Genomic DNA, 21,137 nt, shown 5'->3' with positions numbered 1-21,137 from the left:
GGCATAAGATCGTTTATCTCTCTTTCAGTTATCAGCTCTAATCCCTTGCTTCCTGGGAGCTCTCAGCATCTTGGTCTGCTTTGCACACTGCCTTAGCACGAATGACCTGGGGAATGCTGGGATTACAGGTTCGAGGCCCCGCACAGCTGTCTAATTTGTAAAACTTCACTTGCACGTAATTAAAGTACTTAAAACATTCTCTTGAGGGTTTTTTTATTTGAACTGTGTTATTTGAAGTTGTTTAATTTCTGAATTTGGGGGGATTTTCCAGTTTGCTTTTCGTTCCTCGGCTTCTGGTTTCAATCCACGGCAGCCTAAGATGTGCTGGTGTGATTGCTGTCCCTTTCGGGCAGGGTTTGGCTTAGGGCTCTTTTGGTACATGTCACTGTAAACCTGGGATGCACAGTTAGGTGCTGGTGAAGGATTCTCACAGATTGGATTCAGCTGTCATAAAACCGCTTGGAGTAGTTGTGGGCTCACTTGTCTGCAAGCTGGAGCCACCAGGGGCTAGAATTTGTGCGTCCAAGTCTCCAGCTAGGATGCTGGATGCATCTGTTTCCCTATCGCTTACCATTCTTGTCAGGGTGATTAGGTTCATGCGAGTTAGTGACTGCTGCACGTCCCTGCAGAGTCCACCCCTTCAGCCTTACATAATGCCACTCTTTAACCTGCTGGTGTTCCTGTTATGAAACCTGTTTTGTCTAAAATTAACACAGATGTGCTATTTTAACCAGTGTTAGTCTAGTACCTATTGATCCATTTGCCTTCCTTATTCTGGCATTTGAAAGGTGAAACATCTTTTAAATTTTATTTATTAAGATTTTGTGCTTGTATATATTCATCGTGTAGTCAGTGTTACAGTTTCATTGTTCTTTTCATACAGGTATTTTGTGCTTTGACAATGTTTACCCAGTTTATCCCCCATGGCCCTCTTCCTTCGCATCCCTTTTCTCAATTAGAATCCTCTTACACACACACACACACACACACACACACACACACACAAATACACAGAAGCTCACTCACACACATTTAGGTTTGGCATATGAGTGAAAATCGTCAGGTTTAGTCTTCTGAGACTGGCTTATTTTGCTCAATGATCTCAGGTTCCATCTATTCTGAAAATGACAAGGTTTTCTTCTCTAAGGCTTTTTGTTTATTTATTTTTGGTTTTCAAGACAGGGCTTCTCTGTAACCCTGGCTGTCCTGGAACTCACTCTGTAGACCAGGCTGGCCTTGAACTCAGAGATCCACCTGCTGGGGTTAGAGGCATGCAGTGCTGATGTTGAACATGTCTTGCCTACTGTGCATGGGCGTCAGTCAGCACGAGCTTCCTGCAGTGGCACACAGCCCATATCCACAACTCGTGGGGTGGAGGAAGGAGAAGTGGAGGGTTAAGCTCGGCCTGTGCAGATGCAGTGATTTTGAGGCCAGCCTGGGCCACAGGAGACCCTTAAATAAAATAAACAGGGTGTTCAGGTACTGTTTTCTTACTTCTAACCTTATCCTATGTGAGTTTCCTACAACATGGGATTCGTCATTTAAAAAAATACACTCCAAGGGGGAAAATAAAATCACTTTTAGTTGGTGTATTTATACCAAAACCATGAAGTCATAAGTTGGTGCAGTGAAGGCAATTTCTAACCCTTTTTACCTTCTCGCTGTTTATTACCCTGTTTCAACCCTCCTTTATTTTAACTGAGTGCTCTGTGAGAGCCCATTTTCTCTTCTCTCACCGACTTTTTTTCTTGGGCAACTCTAGGTTCTGATCCACAGGACTCTCTCTCTCCCTGAAGAAATCTTGTGGGTTGGTCAGCTGGGAATCAATTGCCTGGATTTTTTTTTTTAAGAAAGCATTTCTCTTTTAGGATATTAAAAAATGTATTATTTTGTGTGTGAGAGTGTTTTGTTTGTGTGTAAGTGAATCACATGTGTGCAGTGTTCCTGGAGGCCAGAAGAGGGCGTCAGATTCCCCTGGGACTGGAGTTCCAGATGGTTGTGAGCCTCCTAGTGGATGCTGGGAACTGAACTTTGGTCCTCCGGAAGAGCAGACATTCCTTCAACTGCTGATCAATCTATTCAGCTCCCTCCAGGATTAAAAAAAAAAAGTTTAATAGCATTATTGTTTCTAGACATAAATCTTGCTGTGTGTTCCAGGCAGGCCCTCAGTTTACGTCCTCCTGACTGTGCCCAAGCTCTGGATTGCTGATGCGCACTGCTGTGCAGAGTTCTCTCAGCTTGATGGCTGCCCTCGCTGGCTGCGCACCTGAGGGCTGGCGGTGTTTTCTTTCACACCAGCTTGCTGGGTCCCTGCCACGCTGCTGGATTACAGGCACGTGATTCTTTCAGTTTTGGAGGATAATCTCCCCCTGTGGGGTGGATTTGCAGGTTGGCTTTTAAATCCCCTTTCTCTCTCTGCATTTCACTTTACTGTGCTCTTGCCTTCCTGTTAGATGAGCTAACCTGTTAAATATGATTATCACAAGCTCACACTCAGTCTGCACTCAAGAGTTTACTAGCACCTCTGTTCAGTTGTTCCTGAGGTCCATGGCTCTAGACTGGGGAACTCTACCCCACCTGTGACTGGATGCCTGCAGTCTCTAGATTTGGGGATTGTGGTCTGACTTGTGACCTCAGTTCTTTGGTGACGTGAGGAAAAGTCCCCACTCTCAGGCTGCTCAGTTCTCTCTTGTGTGGATGGAATGACTTCCAGGCTGGGCCGGAGTGGAAGTCCCCTTGTGGCTTTCTGCACACAGCCTTCCCACCTTCCCGATAGTTGAAGGGCGTGGTTCTTGCAAGACATCCTGACCCTCCAAAAACACCTGAATCTTAGAGAGGGGAATAACTGATCTGTCCAGTCAAAAAATCCCCACTTTTCTGTGGCTGCTCTGGGCTGCTACACACCTGTCCCCGATCCTTGTCTCCTGGTTCCTGAGTCCCCCAGGAGGCTGGGGTGCTAGCTGGTGGTAAGTGCCCGCCTAGTGTGTGCACAGCACCGGATTCAATCCCCAGCACTGCCAGTCAGACAGAGAAGGAAGCTCTAGATCACGCTTGGAAGTGCCGAGGGTGGGTGGGGCAGTTAGCCCCTTTCTAATTTTCCTCGGCTTCTCTGTCGCCACCCCAGCCCGCCTTCGCTAGACAAATGTGCTATCTCATCTTTTGTGAACACACCTTTGGTCCTCCTACCTAACAGCTGCCATTTGGATTTTGTATCAGGAGAGGCTCTATTCCAGAAGGCAGCTGCTCAGTCACCCGGAAGGTGGGAGCACCGGAAGGAGGCATGGTTTCTAGGTAGCAGAGTAATACTGGATTTACAGCCTGTGCGCCCTTTATCCTTCTGAGAAGCTCATTGAGTGGGGCCAGAACAAGGGGCTTGTGGGATAGTTGGAGCCTGGCTAGGGTGAGGAGGAGTGTCTGCCAGGGCAGTTACCCTGGCTGCAACAAGACTGATGGGTAACTAAACATGCCAGGAGTCGTGAAAGCCAGGCTTGGTGAGGCATATCTGTCATCCTTACTCAGAAGGCCGAGGCAGGGAAGTGGTAACATAGAGGCTAGACTGAGCTTTGTATTCTTTGTGTATGTATGTATATATATATATATACAAATTGAAACATTAAGTGTATATATACATGTAAACATGTATGTCTATGAACACATCTATGTGATACACAGTCATGTATATAGCACATATGTATATGCATATATATTTGGTTTTTATATAGTCATATATCTGTATTTATGTGTATATACACATACACAAACATATATATTGTTTTTTTTCAAGGCAGGGCCTTACTGGTTAGCTCTGGCTGTCCTGAAACTCACTCTATAGACCAGGCTGGGTTTGAACTCACAGAGATCCACTTGCTTCTGCTTCCAAGCGCTTGGATTAAAAACATGTGCTGTTATGCCTGGCTTTCTTTTTAAGAGCGGCCACTGCTCTTATCAACTCTCCAGGCCCTGTAGACACAGTCTTTGGCTTTCCCCTCTGAGATCCTGCTGTGACCCTGACCATCAGGGACTAGCTTTCAACTGCAGCGCCTCGCTAAAGGAGGAGTTCCCCTGGAAAAATGGCTGCTTCCGGGGCGGGAGCAAGGATGGTGCGGATGAAGCTGGGGTCCTTTACTGTGCTACAACATGTAAAGAACCGTGAAGACATGTTCCAAGGACTCAAACCTGCTAGGAGAGGTTTGCTGGGATGGCTGAGCATTCGGGGAAATAAGGATAGGAATGACTTATCACCCAGGCTCGAAAGTAGGGAATGCACGGCCATGCTGACGTCAGGGAGTGAATACCCTGAGGAGCTGAGGAGTGGGAGGTTCATAGTTGGTCCACAGGCTGCTTGTTCAATACTGTTGCAGTGCAGAAGCCTGGAAGTGACTGTGTGTGTGTGTGTGTCACTATGGATGAAGGTGCCCGTAAGGGCCGGAGGGGCCTCTGATCCCTTGGCGCTGGAGTTTCCGGCATTTACGAGCTACCCAGTGGTCAACAGTCTCACGACAGAGCAGCAAGCTCTCTAGCCAATGAGCCACTCTCCAGTCCCAAGCAGCCTCTGCCTTAACCGCGTGACTGCGCACACGTTGCCAGGAATGAGTGGAACCAGGCCTCTGTCTGGGAGCCTGTGCTGGAAAGGACATTTGTAACCAATGTGGTCACCATTACAGACAGCCACACCACACAGCCCAAACTGCGGGGTGCGCTACTGAAAACGGGCCTGTGATCATCAGACACGTTAAGGCCACGGAAAGCCACATTCCCAGGTGCCGCAGAAAGTGCTGACTCCACCCCGTGGCTCCGCACGGGGCCCACGACAGAGGACACTGCACGTTGCTCCCCACGTCTGGGAGCTGTGACTCTCCTCTGTAATGATGTGGGGTTGATCGAGGAACTCCTGGGTATTTTGAATCTGCGTCTTTCACCGGGTGTGTGCTACAGTCCTCACGGGATGCAGGCAGGGGCAGGCAGCTCCTGCCTCCAGGCTCCTGCACTGCTTTGAGTCCTGTCCTGCCTCCTTTGATGGTGAACAGTGGTGTGGATCTGTGAGCCCAAACAATCCTTCCCTCCCCGAGTTGCTTCATCACAGCCCTGGTTACCACGCCAAGGAAGGCACCGTTGTCATCGAAACCTCCACAGCTGCATACACGGGAGTGGGGGATGCTTTGACTCACAGATGTCCTCTCTCTGTCTCTCTTGAAGGTCGCCTTGTGGGTGCTCTGGACACGGTACTGGATTCCAGCGCACGGGTTGCTCCCTTCCGGATTCTGCTTCAAGTCCCCGGCTCCCAGGTTTATTCTCCCATAGCATGTGGTGAGTTACTGAATGGATCAGACATTTACTGGGCCATTGCCGCTGGTGAGTTTTGTTCCACTCGGAACATTCCAGACCTTGCAGTCGAAGCATGCCGAGTGTCTGCATGTCAATGGTGTTTGAAATGAGACGCCTCTGGAGCGCTGTGGTCGCTCTTGCCCTCGCTGTTGCCACCTTGTCTTGCTCTCCTCCTCTTCCTCTTCACCCCTTGTGCCTCTGTTCTCACTCTTTCCCACCTCATCCTCCGTGTCTCTGTGCCACTTTCAACCACCACAACTGCATAAAGGCTGGGCCTCTGGGCGCTGTGTCTCTAGCGGTATCTCAGAGCCCTAGCACTGCTCCAAGTGAACTGAGCCCATTTCTCTGATCTGTGTGCCCTCGTACGCACGCCACTGTAGTGACTGGAGGACCGAGTCTGAGGGCTGTGTCCAATTTGTTTTATACATGAAATGAATGCACAAAATATGCACAAAAAGAACACTGCTCTGCCAGGTGCTGGGGGGATTTGGAAATCACCCCCGTTCTCCATTGCAGGGCTCTGTTCTTGCTGCAGGGGCCGCTTGCTGCTGTACTGAGGCCCTCGGGTCCTCCAGGATGGAAGCACCTGGCTGGCAGCAAAGCCCAAAGTCTGCTCTTTCCATGAGGCACACGCTCTATTTACACACTAAGAGAACACGGAGACCTTTATTCCAGCGCTGGATTCAGGTCGCTCTGTCTCCGTGTGCACGTGGCTGCAGTGTTTTGGCTTTGCATCGGGTGCAGCAGGCTTCGCTCATGGCCTCCTGTCCACCAGCCGTCCTGGACATGGAAAAGGCAGAAGTTTGAAAACACTTCTCATTCCCACCCACCATGCCGTTCTAGCCACTGTTAACATCCGGCCCATTCTCACCTGCTCTTCTCTCTTAACTAGGGCAGATCGTTCCAATAATAATAATAAAAAAGATTTATACAGAAATGCCTTTAACAACAGGAAGACGATGCCTGTTGCCCCAGACTCTAGTCCCTGCTAGGTACCTTCTAGAGAGGGGCAGACAAGGGCGGCTTCTAAGGTGGATACAGGCAGTGCTGGTTTATGTGTTACAATTAGTTAGATTCAATAGGCAGAAAAGAACTAAAGAAGAACAAAAAATGGCTACACTTCAAACGTTTAACACGGGAAATTCTCCTTTCTGAAAGGTACATGTAAGGCTGAGGCCAGGGACTTTGTTTCGAAATACACAGTAGAGTGGCAGTGCCGGAAAAGCAGTGTTTGGGTTCTAATAGTGCTTTCTGTCGCCTTGCAGGAGGAAAGTCCCGGCACATTCTCTCTTCTGCTTCCAGCAGTTCTCATTTAACTGAGCTGTTGCTATTATGTTACTCATCCCACTGAGACCCCAAACACTGTTTCCCATGGTAATTTCTGTTGTGTGTTTAGCAGGTATGGGTGTGGATCTTCTGTGGTTCCCAGAGGCCGCAGGCCGACGCCACACCTCCTCTCTTCCTTGTTCTGTTGAAGCTTGGTCTCTCACTGAACGGGCTGAGCAGCGAGCCTGAGTGAGGGATCTGCCCATGTCTGCCAGATCCCAGCCCTAGGGTTGCAGGCGCTTCTGTGCTGGACCGTACATGGACGGACGTGATCTGCAATCGCGTCCTCAGGGTCGCCCCCCTTCCTCCTTCCCTCTTTTTACTGTATTTTCTGTTACTGTTTGTCTCAGTTTTTAATGCAGATATTTTTGAGACCGGCTTTGTCTATGTAGCCTTGGCTGTTGTGGACTCACTTTGTAGATCAGGCTGGCCTTGAACTCACAGAGATCCACCTGCCTCTGTCTCCCCGAGTGCTGGACATTGACCAGCTATTATGCAAATTTAATACTTACAGGTTCCAGACCTGGAACCTTTCTTTTGGTCCATTTCTTTAATTTTTCTTTTTCTTTCTCTTGGGGGCCGGGCATTCAGGAAGTCATCCCATCCTTTATCCTGGAGCTCTGTGTAGACGGGCTGATCTTGAGTTCACAGAGATCGGCTTGCTTTGCCTCCCAAGTGCTCACATTAAGGTGTGAGCCACCATTCCTGTTTTTTTGTTGTTCATGGCTTAGCTGGCTGGATCCTGTTTTCACCTGAGCAGTGTATCTTGGGTATTTGTTCACATTTACAGACATCTATCTGCCTTTGGCTTTTGACTTTGGGAACCAAGTGTGATACAGTCCTAGGCCGCACTCTGCTTAGTGGCAGCTGTCTCAGGCTCTTCTAGTGTTTGCTACGACAACACAGATTTCCTCTCATTACTCGTTCCCACTTGTGGATTATATGCTTTTCAAGCATGCAACACTGCTTTTATCCCGGGGCTAGAAAGATTTGACTAGAACCTGTTATTCCTATGAGCTCAGTAGGTTGGCATTGTAGGCACACTGTGCTCTTACAATCAGCGCAGTGATTTCTGAAATTGTTGTGGGAATTTTTTTTGCTGTAATTCTGCTCATGGACTTTGTTTGAAAATTCTTTTCCTGGCATTTACTGCATATTGGGTAGTTTTTGGTGTTGGTTTTGCATTTCTATTTGTTTTTCTCTATCTTGCTAAGTCTGTTCTCTTTATTCACTTCATAATTCTTAAGTTAATCCAGTTTTCAGCAATATATTCTGTATCTTGTTTTTAACTTACTTACCTAGGGGGTTTTTTTTTTGTCAGATGTTGATCAGTAATCCACAGTCTCCAATCTCTTTTTTTTTATTTCTTCTACTCCATCTTCTCCTCTGAGACTTCTGTTCTCGCCCTATTCTTGGGAGCATGAACTATTTCTGAAACATCCCCTCTTCTTCACGGGGTGTTCCATTTTCTGCTGGGACAGTCTCTATCTCTGAACCATTTGACATCATCTGTCCATGTTCCTTGATGTCCAGCATGGTGCTGGTCCTTATCTCCCTCGTGCTTGGGCATCAGATGCTGTCCTGGCATTAGCATGCTGTGACTTTAGCTTGGGTTCAGAGGATAGAACAAAGAAGACTGACATTCTGCTGGACCGGATGTAGTAGGAAGACAGTAGCATCCCCATCTTTCCTCATGCTATCCTGCACCCTACCTCAAGCGAAAGAGTTGCCCGTGCTCTGAATTTGAAGCCTTGGATTTTTGTCTCCTCACCACTTGGCTTCAGAGCACTCCCAGAAGCTCAGTGAGAGTCTGCCCACATGTCTGCTGTGTCCACGATTCTACGCTCTCTAGATGCAGCTGCCCAATGCATTCAGCCCCATGGCCATAGCTCAGCTTCTTTGTCTAGATCTCCAGCACATGTTAATTGCTCTTGATTTTTCACTGCTTTACAAGCAATCTTCTCACTTTTTAAAAATCTCAGAACACTTCTCTTTCCTCTATTCATTTGGAGGAGTGTCTGGTTCCTGCTACATACCAGACAGCTTCCTGATGCAAGAGATCGTGTGGAGAATGTGTCAGCTGTGCAGGGCCATGGGAGCTGTGCATAGCAGTGTGGGAAAAGACTGGTGCAGGGAAGAAGTGGGCAGGGAGGTCAGCAAAGAACACGGTGGATAGAGAAGCCTTGAAAGGGGGACAAGTCATGTATGTATGTGCCTTTTATGCTAAGTATTTCCAAATTCCCCTAAACTCCCCCACCGTTGCTTGCGGTGGCTTCTCTGGCTCCCCACTGCACCAGGCAGCTGTCCTGAGAAGCTGAAGCCATTCTCACACTGTTGAGCCAGGATGGGCTTCCTGCATATGGCTTGTGCCTTGGGCTTGACACAGCCTGATTTTGCAGAGATGCCACTTTTCCTGTCGTCTTGCTTGCAGAAGGTCCAGCAAACAATACTTACCTTCTCAGTAGGTTTTTCTCATTGGGAAATGTGAGCTTGTTCAGTCTTGGACCTGTGAGGTTGATGTGGATGCTGAGGTTTCTGTCGCTGGTCACTTGGGCATCTTACACTCAGCTCTACTCACCACAGTTAATACTGAATTGTGACCTGAGCCTTGAGGAAGGTCCCTGCCCATGGTTTGGGGCCCCTGGAAAAGAAGAAAGCTGTAGGAAGGGTCTGTGTCCAGCCAGGGAGAACAATCTGCAAGAGGAATCCAGACCTTCACTTAAGCGTGACTGTTGGATGGTGAGCTGGAGAGCTGAGCAGAGCCTTTGAGTGTCCATTTCCTCTTTTTAGGCAGAGGTGAAGGAGATGGGTGGATTGTCTCATGGGTCAGCTAATTTACTTGGCAAAAGGCCTGAAGGTAACTGTGGTCTAGATAGAGCCAGGATATGGGCCATTTTTACAACATGGACCAAGCAACCATAGGCTCTGCACAGATGGTCAGCATCTGTAGCTGAGGCAGAATCAGACACTGCTAGAGAGATGGGTTGTTTTTGAGTTGTGGACAGAGAAATGGGCCCAGCCCTCCAGCTCAGAACCCAGATATTTTCTTCCCTGGCATCTGCCACCTGCTTCTCTGAGCACTGGTGTTTTCTTGCTTCTTGTCTGCTTCCACTATGGAAATAACTCAGAGCTTTTTCAGAATGGTGACCAAGACAATACCAAGAATGTCACTTATAAATCTTGGTAAATCACCACCGGTTGACCGAGTTGGGAAGAACTGGGGCTTCTCTGTAAGGTGATGTGGGTTCACGTGGCCCTGGATATTAGGGCTTGGGCAAAGGGTTTCTATCTTTATAATGGTACCGAGGCATAGCAACACTGCTGTTTATGCAAGAGGTTTTGTGGTTGGTGTTTGCCCAGCCCTCAGGCTGACGGAAGTATACTGAGCACCCTGAAGGCAGGCCAGGCTTGGGATCAGAGTGCCAAGAGCATCTTACGCTCAGCAAAAGCTCCAGCTTAGGAGCTGATCCGGTTGCACCCAACCAACAATTATCAGCATTAATTTCAAGCGAATCTTCTTGGGTCACCTTGACACAGGCTGGAGTCATCAGAGAGGAGGGAGCCTCAGTTGAGGAAAAGCCTCCCCCCATCAGACTGGGCTGTAGCACGCTTGTAGGGCGTTTTCTTAGGGATTGGCGGGGAAGGGCCCAGCTCATCGTGGGTGGAGCCATCCCCGGGCTGGTGGTCCTGGGTTCTGCAAGAAGACAGGCTGAGGAAGCTGTGAGGAGCAAGCCAGTGAGCAGCGCCCTCCATGGCCTCTCTGCCTCCAGGTTCCCGCCTGCTCGAGTTCTCCCGACCTCCCTCAGTGTTGGACTTGTGACCTGGAAGTATAAGCCAGATAAACCCTTTCTTCTCCACCTTGCTTTTGTTCATGGCGTTCACCACAGTGTTAGGAAGTCTGACTGAGGGTGGTCTGGGGCAGGCTGCGGGTCTCCTCCTTACACAGAACTCAGAAGGTAAGAGTTAGGATGGTTAAGAGAATGTTTTGCTGGGCCTCGTGACACAGGCCTGTAATCTCAGCTGTTAGGAGTTGAGGCAGGAGGATTACAGGCTTATAGCCCGCCTGGGTAAGTAGGCAGTCTGCCTCAAAATTCAAAGTTGGAAACTCTCATCGGGCCACACACATCTTCAGAAAAATAGGGGGGTAGAAACATGGCTAGCTGGGGATAGGAAAGGGGTTAAGAGAGCGTGACAGGGGTAGATATTTTCAAAATATGTTATGTACATCTATGAAAATGTAAGGAAAAAAAAAGCCCAAGCTGAAAAAGGGCTGGGCACGAAACTTGGTATGTAGCACTTGCCTAGCACGTGTGAAGCTGTAGGTGCGTTAAGAGAAAAAAGCCTGTTGGAAAGCGATTGCTAACAGGATTTGTCACAACCTTTTCTTGCGGTGGGGGCAGCTAACCCAGGCCGCTGTACACGGGAAGCCGACATTGCGTACTGACTGCGCTCCAGGGCTCTGTACGGGTGGGCTTCGGCTGCACCACCTGTAGCCGGCTCCGCTGCTCTGCAGGCCTGTCGCCATCGTCCTTAGCCGGAACGCCCATCACTCACAGGAGGCAGTCACTTTGCATGCTCTCCCCACATGCCTCCGGCCGCCGCCGCCTGTTTTCTGACTGATTCTGACACCCGTCTCATTGGTGGGGTTGTGCGTGGTTCATTCTTTTGTGACCGGCTCGTGGTGTCTTCTTGGTTCACTCATACCGGTCACACGTGTCAGGATTTCCTTTTTGAGGCTGGGTGGCAATCCATTTTCTGACAGCTTTCGCTTGGGAATTAGGCAGTTGGCACATGAGCTGGGTGAGGACGGGAGGCATGGAGTAAGGAGGGTAGAATCCCAGGAGCTAACCCCTAGTTAGGCGAACAGGTTAGAGCAATGGTTCTCAACCTTCCTAGTGCTACGACCCTTTTAATACAGGTCCTCGTGCTGTGGGGACCCCCAACTCTAAAATTACTTCATTGCTACTTTATAACTGTAGTTGTCTACTGTTATGAATCATAACATGAATATCTGGTATGCAGGAGATGGGACGCGTGACCCCCAGGTCACCTCTGATGGATGCCTACGCTGCAGCAAGCTTTGGGGCCCTGTAAGGACGAGGTTTCGCTGCTGTTGCGGTGTCTGGCGGTCTCAGTCATGTCCCAGCCGTGCTGTCCACTGTACTGACTGCTCTTATTCCCACACGACATGTCCTGGTAATTTCCTGGGTGCACATCCTGTTCTTCACACAGCCCTGAACACTGGCTGGACTGGTTGTTGTCCACATTTGATTTCTAGGAAGCACAAAAGAGAACAGGAAAGAGCCACTGGGCTCTGAGTTACCTGGTTAGGATCATCCCAAGAATCAAACCGCTTTCGCAGTAAGTGAACTCTGTTTCTTACTGTCAGCTGAGGCCTGGTGGGCTTGTTTTTCCAGTTCCCGGAAGAAGCACCCTGGAGTACAGTGAGTGGTGGTGCTCACTCCTCTCAGGAGTGTCCTTACACAGAAGGGCTTTCAACAATGCTTGTCTTTCTGGCCTTGGCGTGGCCTGACATATCCATGGCTGCACCGGTGCAGAGGCTCTGCCTTGCAAGCAAGTCTGCCCCGTGGGGTTGAACTGAAGGGAGGGAGGAGCAGGGAGCCAGGAGCATGCTTGCCAGGAGCGTGCTTGCCATGGCCCCGTGCAGAATGGTCTGGGTGCACAGCTGGGCGTGAGAGGGGATATGTGAACTGAGCCTTGGTCTGCAGGCTCCGTACCTGCACATTCAACCAACATGGAACACACACACATACACGCGCACACACACACACACACACACACACACACGCACGCACACACACACGCACACACACACTACAATTATATAATAATACTATATCTGCCTTGCATCTGTACTGGTCACATACAGACTTCTTGGTATTCCATGAACAAAATGCCACGAGAATTCTGTATCATTTACTTTGTATCTGGCAGTGTAAGGAATGTAGAGTGACTTAATGTATTCAGGAGGCGTGTGTAAGTTACCTGCAAACACTACGCCGAGTTAAATAAGGAGTTTGAGCAGCCCTGGACTTTGCTGTCTTTGGAAGGCCTGGATGCAGCAGATCCAGGCCCAGCCCCCTGGGGATGCGGAGGGACTGCTGTTGTTTGAAGAACACTTAGTTAATGGTTTAGATTCGGAAAACGAAAATAGACATCCTTTGAAAACTTCAAAGATGAGCAAAGGAAAGTGCCAAACATTTGCTAGTCAAAACATGGTGCATGTTTTAGGAGCCAGGGGAGCTAATTCTTTCCATCAAGTCCCTTTATTTTCCCACTTCGCTCCTCTCAGCAGAGCAGCAGAGGCTGCACACCCTGCTTTGGAGGGGGAAAGGTGCAGAGCACAGAAAGCCGGCTGCTTGCCAGGGTCACGCCAGGCGCCGGGGTGCTGGCGGGCGGCTTCGCTGCAGGCTCTGACAGAGTGTACTTTCAGCGTGTGCTTTCTGACGCACGGCCTCTTATCCATGCCCTTGACCGTGGCTGGCGTTCTGCTTTCTTGTACTCCACCTCACTGTTTGCTTTGTCTCAGTAGAGTGGGTGTCACTGGGGGAGGAAGTGCTCCCGGGTGGACCAGATGAGTGTCTTCCTGGACTTTGTGCCAAGGTGGCAGAGGACGCACAGGGTGCTTCAAGGAACATCTGGGAGGCAGCCCAGCAGGAGGAGAGTGAACTCTCAGGTTTACACGCTGAGGTCAGGATTGTTACACTTGTTTTCAGTGGCTCGGCGTTTCCTTGGAACAACACAGGCTGGAATTTTCCACACGCACGGGGCTCACCCCTAGGAGGAGAAGAGGGTGCCAGCTAATGTTTCCTTCCCTGGCGAGGAGATGCTGCCAGTTGAGCTGTTAGTGCATTTTCAAAATTAATTTTGCCTGTGTACAAATTATTTTCATTGAAAAATGTATTTTTGTAGTGTATTGTTAATAGGTGTTTTAAAAGCAAGTGAATGCCAAGACCAACTTTTAGGTCTGATATATTTTGAGGCTAAAAGCAAGGTTAAAAATCTCTGTCGAGCTGAGTGTGTTGGTACATGCCTGTAGTCCCCACGTCTCCAGGGACTGAGGCCGGAGGGTCATTTGATCCTGTGAATTTGTTACCAGCCTGGACAGTATATGGAGGACAAACAAAAGCAAAGTAAAAATTGAATCCCCACATCACAGGTTGCCTGACTTCCAGCGCAGGCTATGACTCTGCGAGATAGACGACTTGGATGGGGGTGCTTTGCCACTATCTGATCAATTCTCTCTTTAATACACGAGGAGGTGCTGAGACATGAGGGCCTCAGGAAGATAATCCTGGTACTCTTAGCTGACCCCCTGCTGATCTGGAAGGGGGTCATGGGGACAGGCGCTGTGACCTCCTGTGCCGTATGCTGCTCTGAAGGCTTTCTTCTCTATAACAGATTCACGGTGGTTGGTGAGGTGTGTGTGTGTGTGTGTGTGTGTGTGTGTGTGTCCTGCTAGTGTCAGTGATGTCTCAGTTAAGTCTGTTTCTCTGGTTTCTCTGCTATGAGAAGGGTTGTGAGCCCTTTAGTGTTGCCTATCAGATATCCTGCATATCAGACCTTTACATTATAACAGTGGAAAGATTACAGTGATGAAGTAACAACGAAATAATGTTACGGTTGGGGTCACCACAGCGTGAGGAACTGTGTGAAAGGGTCGTGGCGTTGGGAAGGGAGAACCGCTGCTCCGATACAGCTGAATTCCTGGGGCTGGCAAGTCTCTGCTTTAAAAAGCGGCAAGCTGAGTACCACGTATCTGAAATGCTCGGATTTTTTTCTTACTTTGGAATGTTTGCATGTATATCATGAAATACTTTGGAGATGACACACGTATCTAAACACGGGATTTGTTTCATGGGTATCATAATAGATATAGTCCAGTGGTGACAGGTCTCCTGTCCATAAAAACAAATTTCACAATGCGGAACTGTGTGTGTTCCCACAAAGCTGTCAACAGACTTTCAGAAGGCTGCTGAGTGCCGTCTATTCAACCAAACAATGGCAGTAAGGCCACCCCGGGCCCATGACCCTCTCGGCCATGTTTTGATCATTTACAGTATCATGTATGAGTTCCCTTCTATAAAAAGTTGTTAATAAATACGTGTTTTACTTTCTGTGTGTGTGTGTGCCCGAGCGCACAGTGGCCCTTGGAGACCGGAAGAGGTATCAGATGCCTGGAACTGGGGTTAGCAGACGGTTGTTGGCCACCATGTGGGAGCTAGGGACTGAACCCAGGTTCTCTGCAAGGGCGCTAAGTGCTTCTAACCACTGAGCCACTTCTCTGGCCCCCAGTAAGGATTTTGAAACAGTAAAAAGTCCTGAGGATTGTAATGAAATCCTGTGGAATCCTCATTAGGATCAGGGTTTGCCCAGCTTGCTTCATTTTGTTGCTAAGATTTTTCCCCTCTACCCTGAAGTACTTTAAAGAAAATCCCAGAAGTTGTAATAGTTCACCCCATGATAAATTAAATATCTCTCAAAAATTGAGGTGTCACTATGGTGTGCTGAAATGAAGTTAACTGGGGCCTGTTGGAGTCACTTGAACTCAAGCTTGGGCTTCCTGCTTGCCTCATAGCTCTGGCAGGTTCCACCTGCCATCCAGAAGGCGAAACTGTGCTTCCTCTTTATACGTCCTTACTACTCAAACAACCCATTTTCCCCTTCCCAACACCCCTTTTTATGGCAGTTAGATGAAAAAATGGGGCCCCGAGGGATGCTTACTGTTCTCTGCTGTTTCCTTCTTCAACTATTAGCTCCATATTCTAATCTCCCCCTCCCTTCCTTCCTCCATTCCTTAGCCCCTCCCTCCTTCCCTCCCTCCCTCCCTTCTTTGAGACAAGGTTTCTTTGTGTAGCCCTGGCAGTCCTGGAACTCACTTTGTAGACCAGGCTGACCTCAAACTCACAGAGATCCCCCTGCTTCTGCCTCCCAAACGCTGGGATTAAGGGTGTGCACCACCAAACCCACCTAGAGTCTATAATTTTTAATTCCATCTAGTGTGTCTGTCATTTAAGTGACTATTTCTGGTTGGGTTGTCCCTGGCCTTTTTGTGTGTCTGGACCTGACGCTGATCACAGCGTCCATCTGTGTCTGTCTGCTGGTGTCTGTGCCTCCTCTGCTTTTCCTGCTGGATTTACTGTGTGGTTACTACCAATCTTCTCCATCTGGTCTACCCTGCTTCTGTGAGGAGCATCCGGGCGGATTCAATGAAGGGTTTGTCATTTGAATTAGAAATTAGAAATCTGTTTGGCTTTTGGTACCTGAGATTGACTTTGTTTGATTTCACATACTGTAAATATTTTTAAAGATTTACTTACATATATGACTGCTCTATTTGCATGTATGACTGCATGCTGGAAGAGGGCACCAGATTCTATTATAAATGGTATGAGCCACGATGTGGATGCTGGAAATTGAACTCAGGTCCTCTGGAAGAGCAGCCAGTGCTCTTAATCACTGAGCAATCTCTCCAGCCCCTATTGTAAATATTTTTGATGATTCATTTCTTCTGAGAGAATAGAATAAGAAACATATTTAGATAATATTTTTAAAAACAGGAAAATCCAGCAGGTCATAATGATATTCTCGTGAGGTTAATTGCTTTAGACTTACAGGTTAGATCTGATAGTCTCTGCTTTCAGAATCTGGGTTTTCAAAAAAATTAAAAAAAGTGTTTTCCTTTCAGTCCAACAGCATTCTCTTATTTGTTATTTGTTTGTTAGGGATTTTTAAATTTTAAAAGATTTTCTTTTTTGAGACATGTCCAATTTAGCTCAGGCCGACCCTGACACAGCTTCATCTGTCGGCTTTACCTATCCCAGAGTCACTGGGGAGCTCACCCGGCCTCCAGACTGGCCGCTGGTGGGCATGTGTGCGAGGCCTTTTCTTAACTGCTAATTGATGTAGAAGGGCCTAGGCCAGGCTGAGTGGTGCTTCTGCCAGGCAGGTGGGCCTGGGCTGTGTCAGAAAGCAACCGAACAAGCCAGCAGAAGCCAGCCGGAAGACGGCCTCTGCGCGGTTCCTGCTTCCTGCTGCTGCCCTGGTGCCCTTGGTGGTGGACTGGGAGCCGCGCAAGCCCTTTCTCTCCCACCATGGTGTTTGGTGAGTGTTTTATCACAGCAGCGGAAACCAAAGCAGAACAAGTCCCATCCTCCTGCTTCCACCTCCCAAGCGCTGGCATCACAGGTGTGCCGCACCTCGTGTGGGTGCTGGGTACTGAGCCGAGGGCCCCGAGCATGCGAGGCAGACTCTGCTCCCCATCCTTCCCCCGTTTGCAGTGTGTGCTGGGATGCTCTGTGTCTGTGTCCGTGAGTGACAGGGGATGCTGCCCCCTGCCTGCCACACTTTTCCAGCCCCTCTGGACTCGACGCTAGATGGTTAGTGTGTGATCAATAGAGAAACGTTTTGCCAGTTCATAGGAACAGCTCTGGACTCTGAACAGAGTGCCCATTTCATAGTGCTTTGAGTTGTAGGAGGCTGGAAGAGACGCTGAATCCAGTCGCGTGTTTATTGTAGAGAGAAACAGTTACTTTTTTAAAAGCCAAAGCATAGACCCAGTTATTTATGGCTGTGTCCGTGCAGAAGCTGGAAGTGTGGACAATGAGACCCTTGTTTTATTTCATGACGGTACCCCCAAAGGAAAGCCAGCAGGAACGGTGGCTCCGGGTTTCCATCCGCTGTGATGTCGCAGGGGTGGAGGCCAGCGTCACACACATGTCCACGGCGTTGGCTTTTTTCTTCACTATTTTCTTTGTGCTAGAGAATGGTGATAATGCCCACCTTGTGACATTTTTATGGGGTGAATTTAAAGATGCAGCATGCCTGTCTGAATGATGTATGCCAAGCATTCAAAAACAGCTGCAGCCAGCGCCTGCTGCTTCCCACGTGGACTTGGTTATTCCCGAGTCGTCACTCGTTTGTTTGGCTTTCTAATGATCCAAGTCTGAGCTCCACATCAGATTCTCAACTTTCTTGGAAGAAAAAAGTCTTTTTCTGTAGAAGGAGAGGTTTTGGGAGGACAGGTGTAACTCTGCCAGTTGCTCTTGTCAGTCTGCAGTTTTTGGTTTAGTCTATGTGGCTGCTGTAACAAACTCTCATGGACTTGACTAGGGCTTAAACAACAGGATTTTGTTTTCCTTCCATCCCGGAGGCTGCACAACCCAGTGCATTTCCAACATGGCCTTTCTCGTGGCTCGCAGAGGACCACCTTCATGGCGTGTCCTGCCCTGGCCTTTCCTTGGTGGACAAACATTCCTGGCATGATATGACACCGGTCCTGTTAGGTCCGTGGCCCCACCTTAAGCCCCAATTAACCCAACTTCCCCTGAAAAGCCATTTCTTGAAATACAGTGTTGGCATGCGGGCGTCCACACAGGGACTTGGGGAAGCCACATTCAGACGTCTCTGTTGTCTGGGCAGGATCCAGCAGGAGGGAGGAAACATTCCCCCAGCACTCGGCGGTTAGGCCAGGTGGGCAAACCTGGTCCACGGGCTGCAGATGACCATGAAATCTAGGAATGTGGCCCACGTGGAAACATGAGCTTAAAACATTGAGGGGTTCTTGTGGCTTTTTGTTGGTAACTCAATTACATTAAAAACCATTTTTGCCGGTGTGTGATGCGCTCGTGTTCCGGCATGTGTGGAGCACGGAGCCTGACAGGCGTGGCAGCCAGCTCCCTACCCACCGAGCCATCTGGTTCTGGAGTGCCAACGTCGAAGATGAGAAAGAGCCTCAGCGTTGCATAGGGAGGACAAGCCTGTTCGTCCTCCTGCCCTCTGACTCTGTAACAGGCGGCAAACTTTCCTTACCTTTCTCAACAGTATCTGTAATGCGGTGACTTTCAACCAGAATATGACCCACAGACAGAAATGTATTGATGTGTGCATAGCACTTGCAGTCCTCCACTCAGTGGCTGCTCTTACTGGGAGATATGCAGTCCATTTTGAATTCTGGGTGTTTGTTTTGTTTTTTAGCTCATTTCCGATGGACTGCTTTGAATTCTTGGGAAACCGCTGCTTCAGTGCAGGCTCAGAAAGGCTCTGTGACATGAAGTGAGGTGACTCGTTTTCCGTCATCCATGGTCACACCTACCAACCCGCCTTGCTCCGTGGTGCTCATGAAGCCCACTCCGAGGCGTCTCTGCAGAGGAAATTCAGTTCGGAAAGTTTGCCTGACACTTGGCAGCTTCTGTAGGACACGGACCCTGGGGTGGAAATGTTTCCTCACGCTGACTGATTCCTGTCCTTGCTGGGAGAGGCGCGGGTGAGGGTTCCCACTCACGGCTGCAAGTCCAGCGCACTGAGGCCAGAGATAGGTTTTATGTGCTAGCTTTGTTTATAGTTTGGGGTTTCTTTCCTTGTTATGAGCTTTGTGTAGAAGCATTTCTTAAGAGTAAAAGTCCAGTGTTTTATTTTTCTGCTTATTTGGGTTGTGGTTTTTCTAGGTAGCTCTGGCTGTCCTGGAACTCACTATGTAGGCCAGGCTGTTCTCAGACTCACAGAGATCTGCCTGCCTGTGCCTCCGGAATGCTGGGATTAAAGGCATGTGCCTCTACATCTGACTATCTCAAGTCATTAAAAAATAAATGCATGCATGTATGCATATATTTTTCCAGTATATGATATATGAGTGTTTTGCTTGCATTTAGGGCTGTACACCATGTATGTGGGCTCCAGGGAGTCAGATTCCCTGGAACTGGGGTTACAGACAGTTGTAAGCCATCATGTAGGTGCTGGGAATTGAACCCAGGTCTTCTGGACGAACAGCCAGTGCTCTTGACCACAGAGCCATCTCTCCAGCTCCTGTCTCAACTCTTAATTCCACGGTGATATATTGGGGTTGGGACCTGGTTATAGCTTTATTCATGGTATCTAAATTGTTAGTTGAAGCTAATGGCAGGGGATGGAGAGATGGTGCAGCAGTTTCGGGCAAGTGCTGCTCTTGCAAATGACATGATCGCAGTCCTCAGCACCCATATCAGGAAGCTTGCAGCTGCTGGTAATGGCAGCCTTAGGGGTTCAGACACCATCTTCTGGGCGCTGTGGTCAACCGCACTCATAGCGCGCGCACACACACACACACACACACCATACACGATTAACAACAATTTAATATTTTGAACAAATGAACCGTTGCCTGTGTTGCACATCTGGGAAGGTGCTTGCAGGAAGAAGGGAGAGGCCGAGCGCCTGCCGCGCGCAAAAAGTGCTCTTCCAGGCCTGGACATCGGGCTAGGTAGGCGGTGTCTTTTGTGGGGAGACTCCAGGGGGTGCACTGCAAGGTTCGGTTGCTCTTCATACGATCCAGGACAAATACTTGTGCCTCCATTTCTCTTTTGTGTCTGAAGTACAGGTCAGTAGCTCTCCTCTCTCCCTCTTCCCTGTTCTCTGTTTTGCTTTTATGAATGAGGAAGTACATCTGAAAAAAACATAGCAGAGTGCTGAAGGTTGATAAAGACAGTTCCTCTCCAGTGTAATCTTCTGTGTGCTTAGTGTCCTGGCTGGTTGTGTTGTGATGGTAAATAAGGGCCTGCCCTCTCCAGCTCTGTGCCAGGCTCCTGGGCTGTAGCATGACTGGCTTTCTAAAGGGACTCTCCAGATGCTGAGGTGCCAGGCGTGTCACTGTCACACAGTTAGGAGCACTGACGGGGCAGGAATGATCGAGTCAGAGGCTGATGTGGTGTGCTACAGCCCCCTGAGGGCCGAGAGGTGCTGGGTGTCCCATGTTCAGGGGAGAGAGAGAGAGAGAGAGAGAGAGAGAGAGAGAGAGAGAGCAGAGACACGGCAGGTAGGCAGGTGGAGGCCAGACTTGGGTGGTTTGATTTTCTTGTAAAATGAGCTTTGCCTGTCAGGAGAGATGAGGAGATCTGGAAAGGCTAGGCCTCTCAGCCCAGGCCTCACACCTGGAAAGACCCAAATGGGCCAAGCCCTAGTCTGTGTGTGGAGGCACTGGGCTGAGAACCTGTCGGCTGCCTCCCCCAGTGCTGGGAAGACGCTGGATTTAGTGAGAACACAGTACGCTGTGCTCTGCGCGGTACGTCATGTGACTTAACTCTTGATTTCCCTCATGGAGTAGTCTCTGAGGTACTTTCCTGTTCCACCCAGGACAGCAGCCTCATTCAATACCTAGTCTTCATTCCCATGGGCCCAAATCTCAAGATCCATGCCAGCTGATGCTTTATCCGAAATGCTCAGGACCGGAAGTGTTTTGGGTTCTTTTGGCGTATGGAATACTTCTATCGATCGATACAGTAGTGTGAGGATCGGGTCTGGGCATGACGGTCACTTACCTTTTTCCCACAGCCTGTGTCTTTTTGATACTGTGTTAAATCCTGTGCGTGAAGGAAGTTTGCAGCTATGGCGGGTGTGAGATTTCACTATTTAGACTTGGGGCCTTTCAGATTAGAGCTTTCAGATGAGTGGTGCTAACGTGTGTGCTTCCAAGATCTCTGGGTGAATTTGCA

At 49.0% G+C, this 21,137-nt stretch overlaps 1 protein-coding gene across 4 annotated transcripts in view; it reads left to right on the top strand.

Annotated features, from left to right (window-relative positions):
- The window catches only part of Tbc1d8 (TBC1 domain family member 8), a 96,645-nt gene that overhangs the window by 39,150 nt on the left and 36,358 nt on the right, over positions 1 to 21,137 (top strand). For 2 of the 4 annotated variants that reach the window (XM_060369913.1, XM_060369911.1), the window contains one exon: positions 5,197 to 5,352. In XM_060369913.1, the coding sequence (XP_060225896.1) occupies positions 5,197 to 5,352 (156 nt within the window). The remainder of the gene's footprint in view (positions 1 to 5,196; positions 5,353 to 21,137) is intronic. The other 2 variants (XM_060369914.1, XM_060369912.1) reach the window with 1 other exon arrangement.

The sequence above is a fragment of the Meriones unguiculatus genome, chromosome 16 (assembly GCF_030254825.1).
Source record: "Meriones unguiculatus strain TT.TT164.6M chromosome 16, Bangor_MerUng_6.1, whole genome shotgun sequence".
NCBI classification, from domain to species: Eukaryota; Metazoa; Chordata; class Mammalia; order Rodentia; family Muridae; genus Meriones; species Meriones unguiculatus.
The sequence above is the reverse complement of the archived record's forward strand: the minus strand, read 5'-3'. Positions and strand labels throughout refer to the sequence as shown.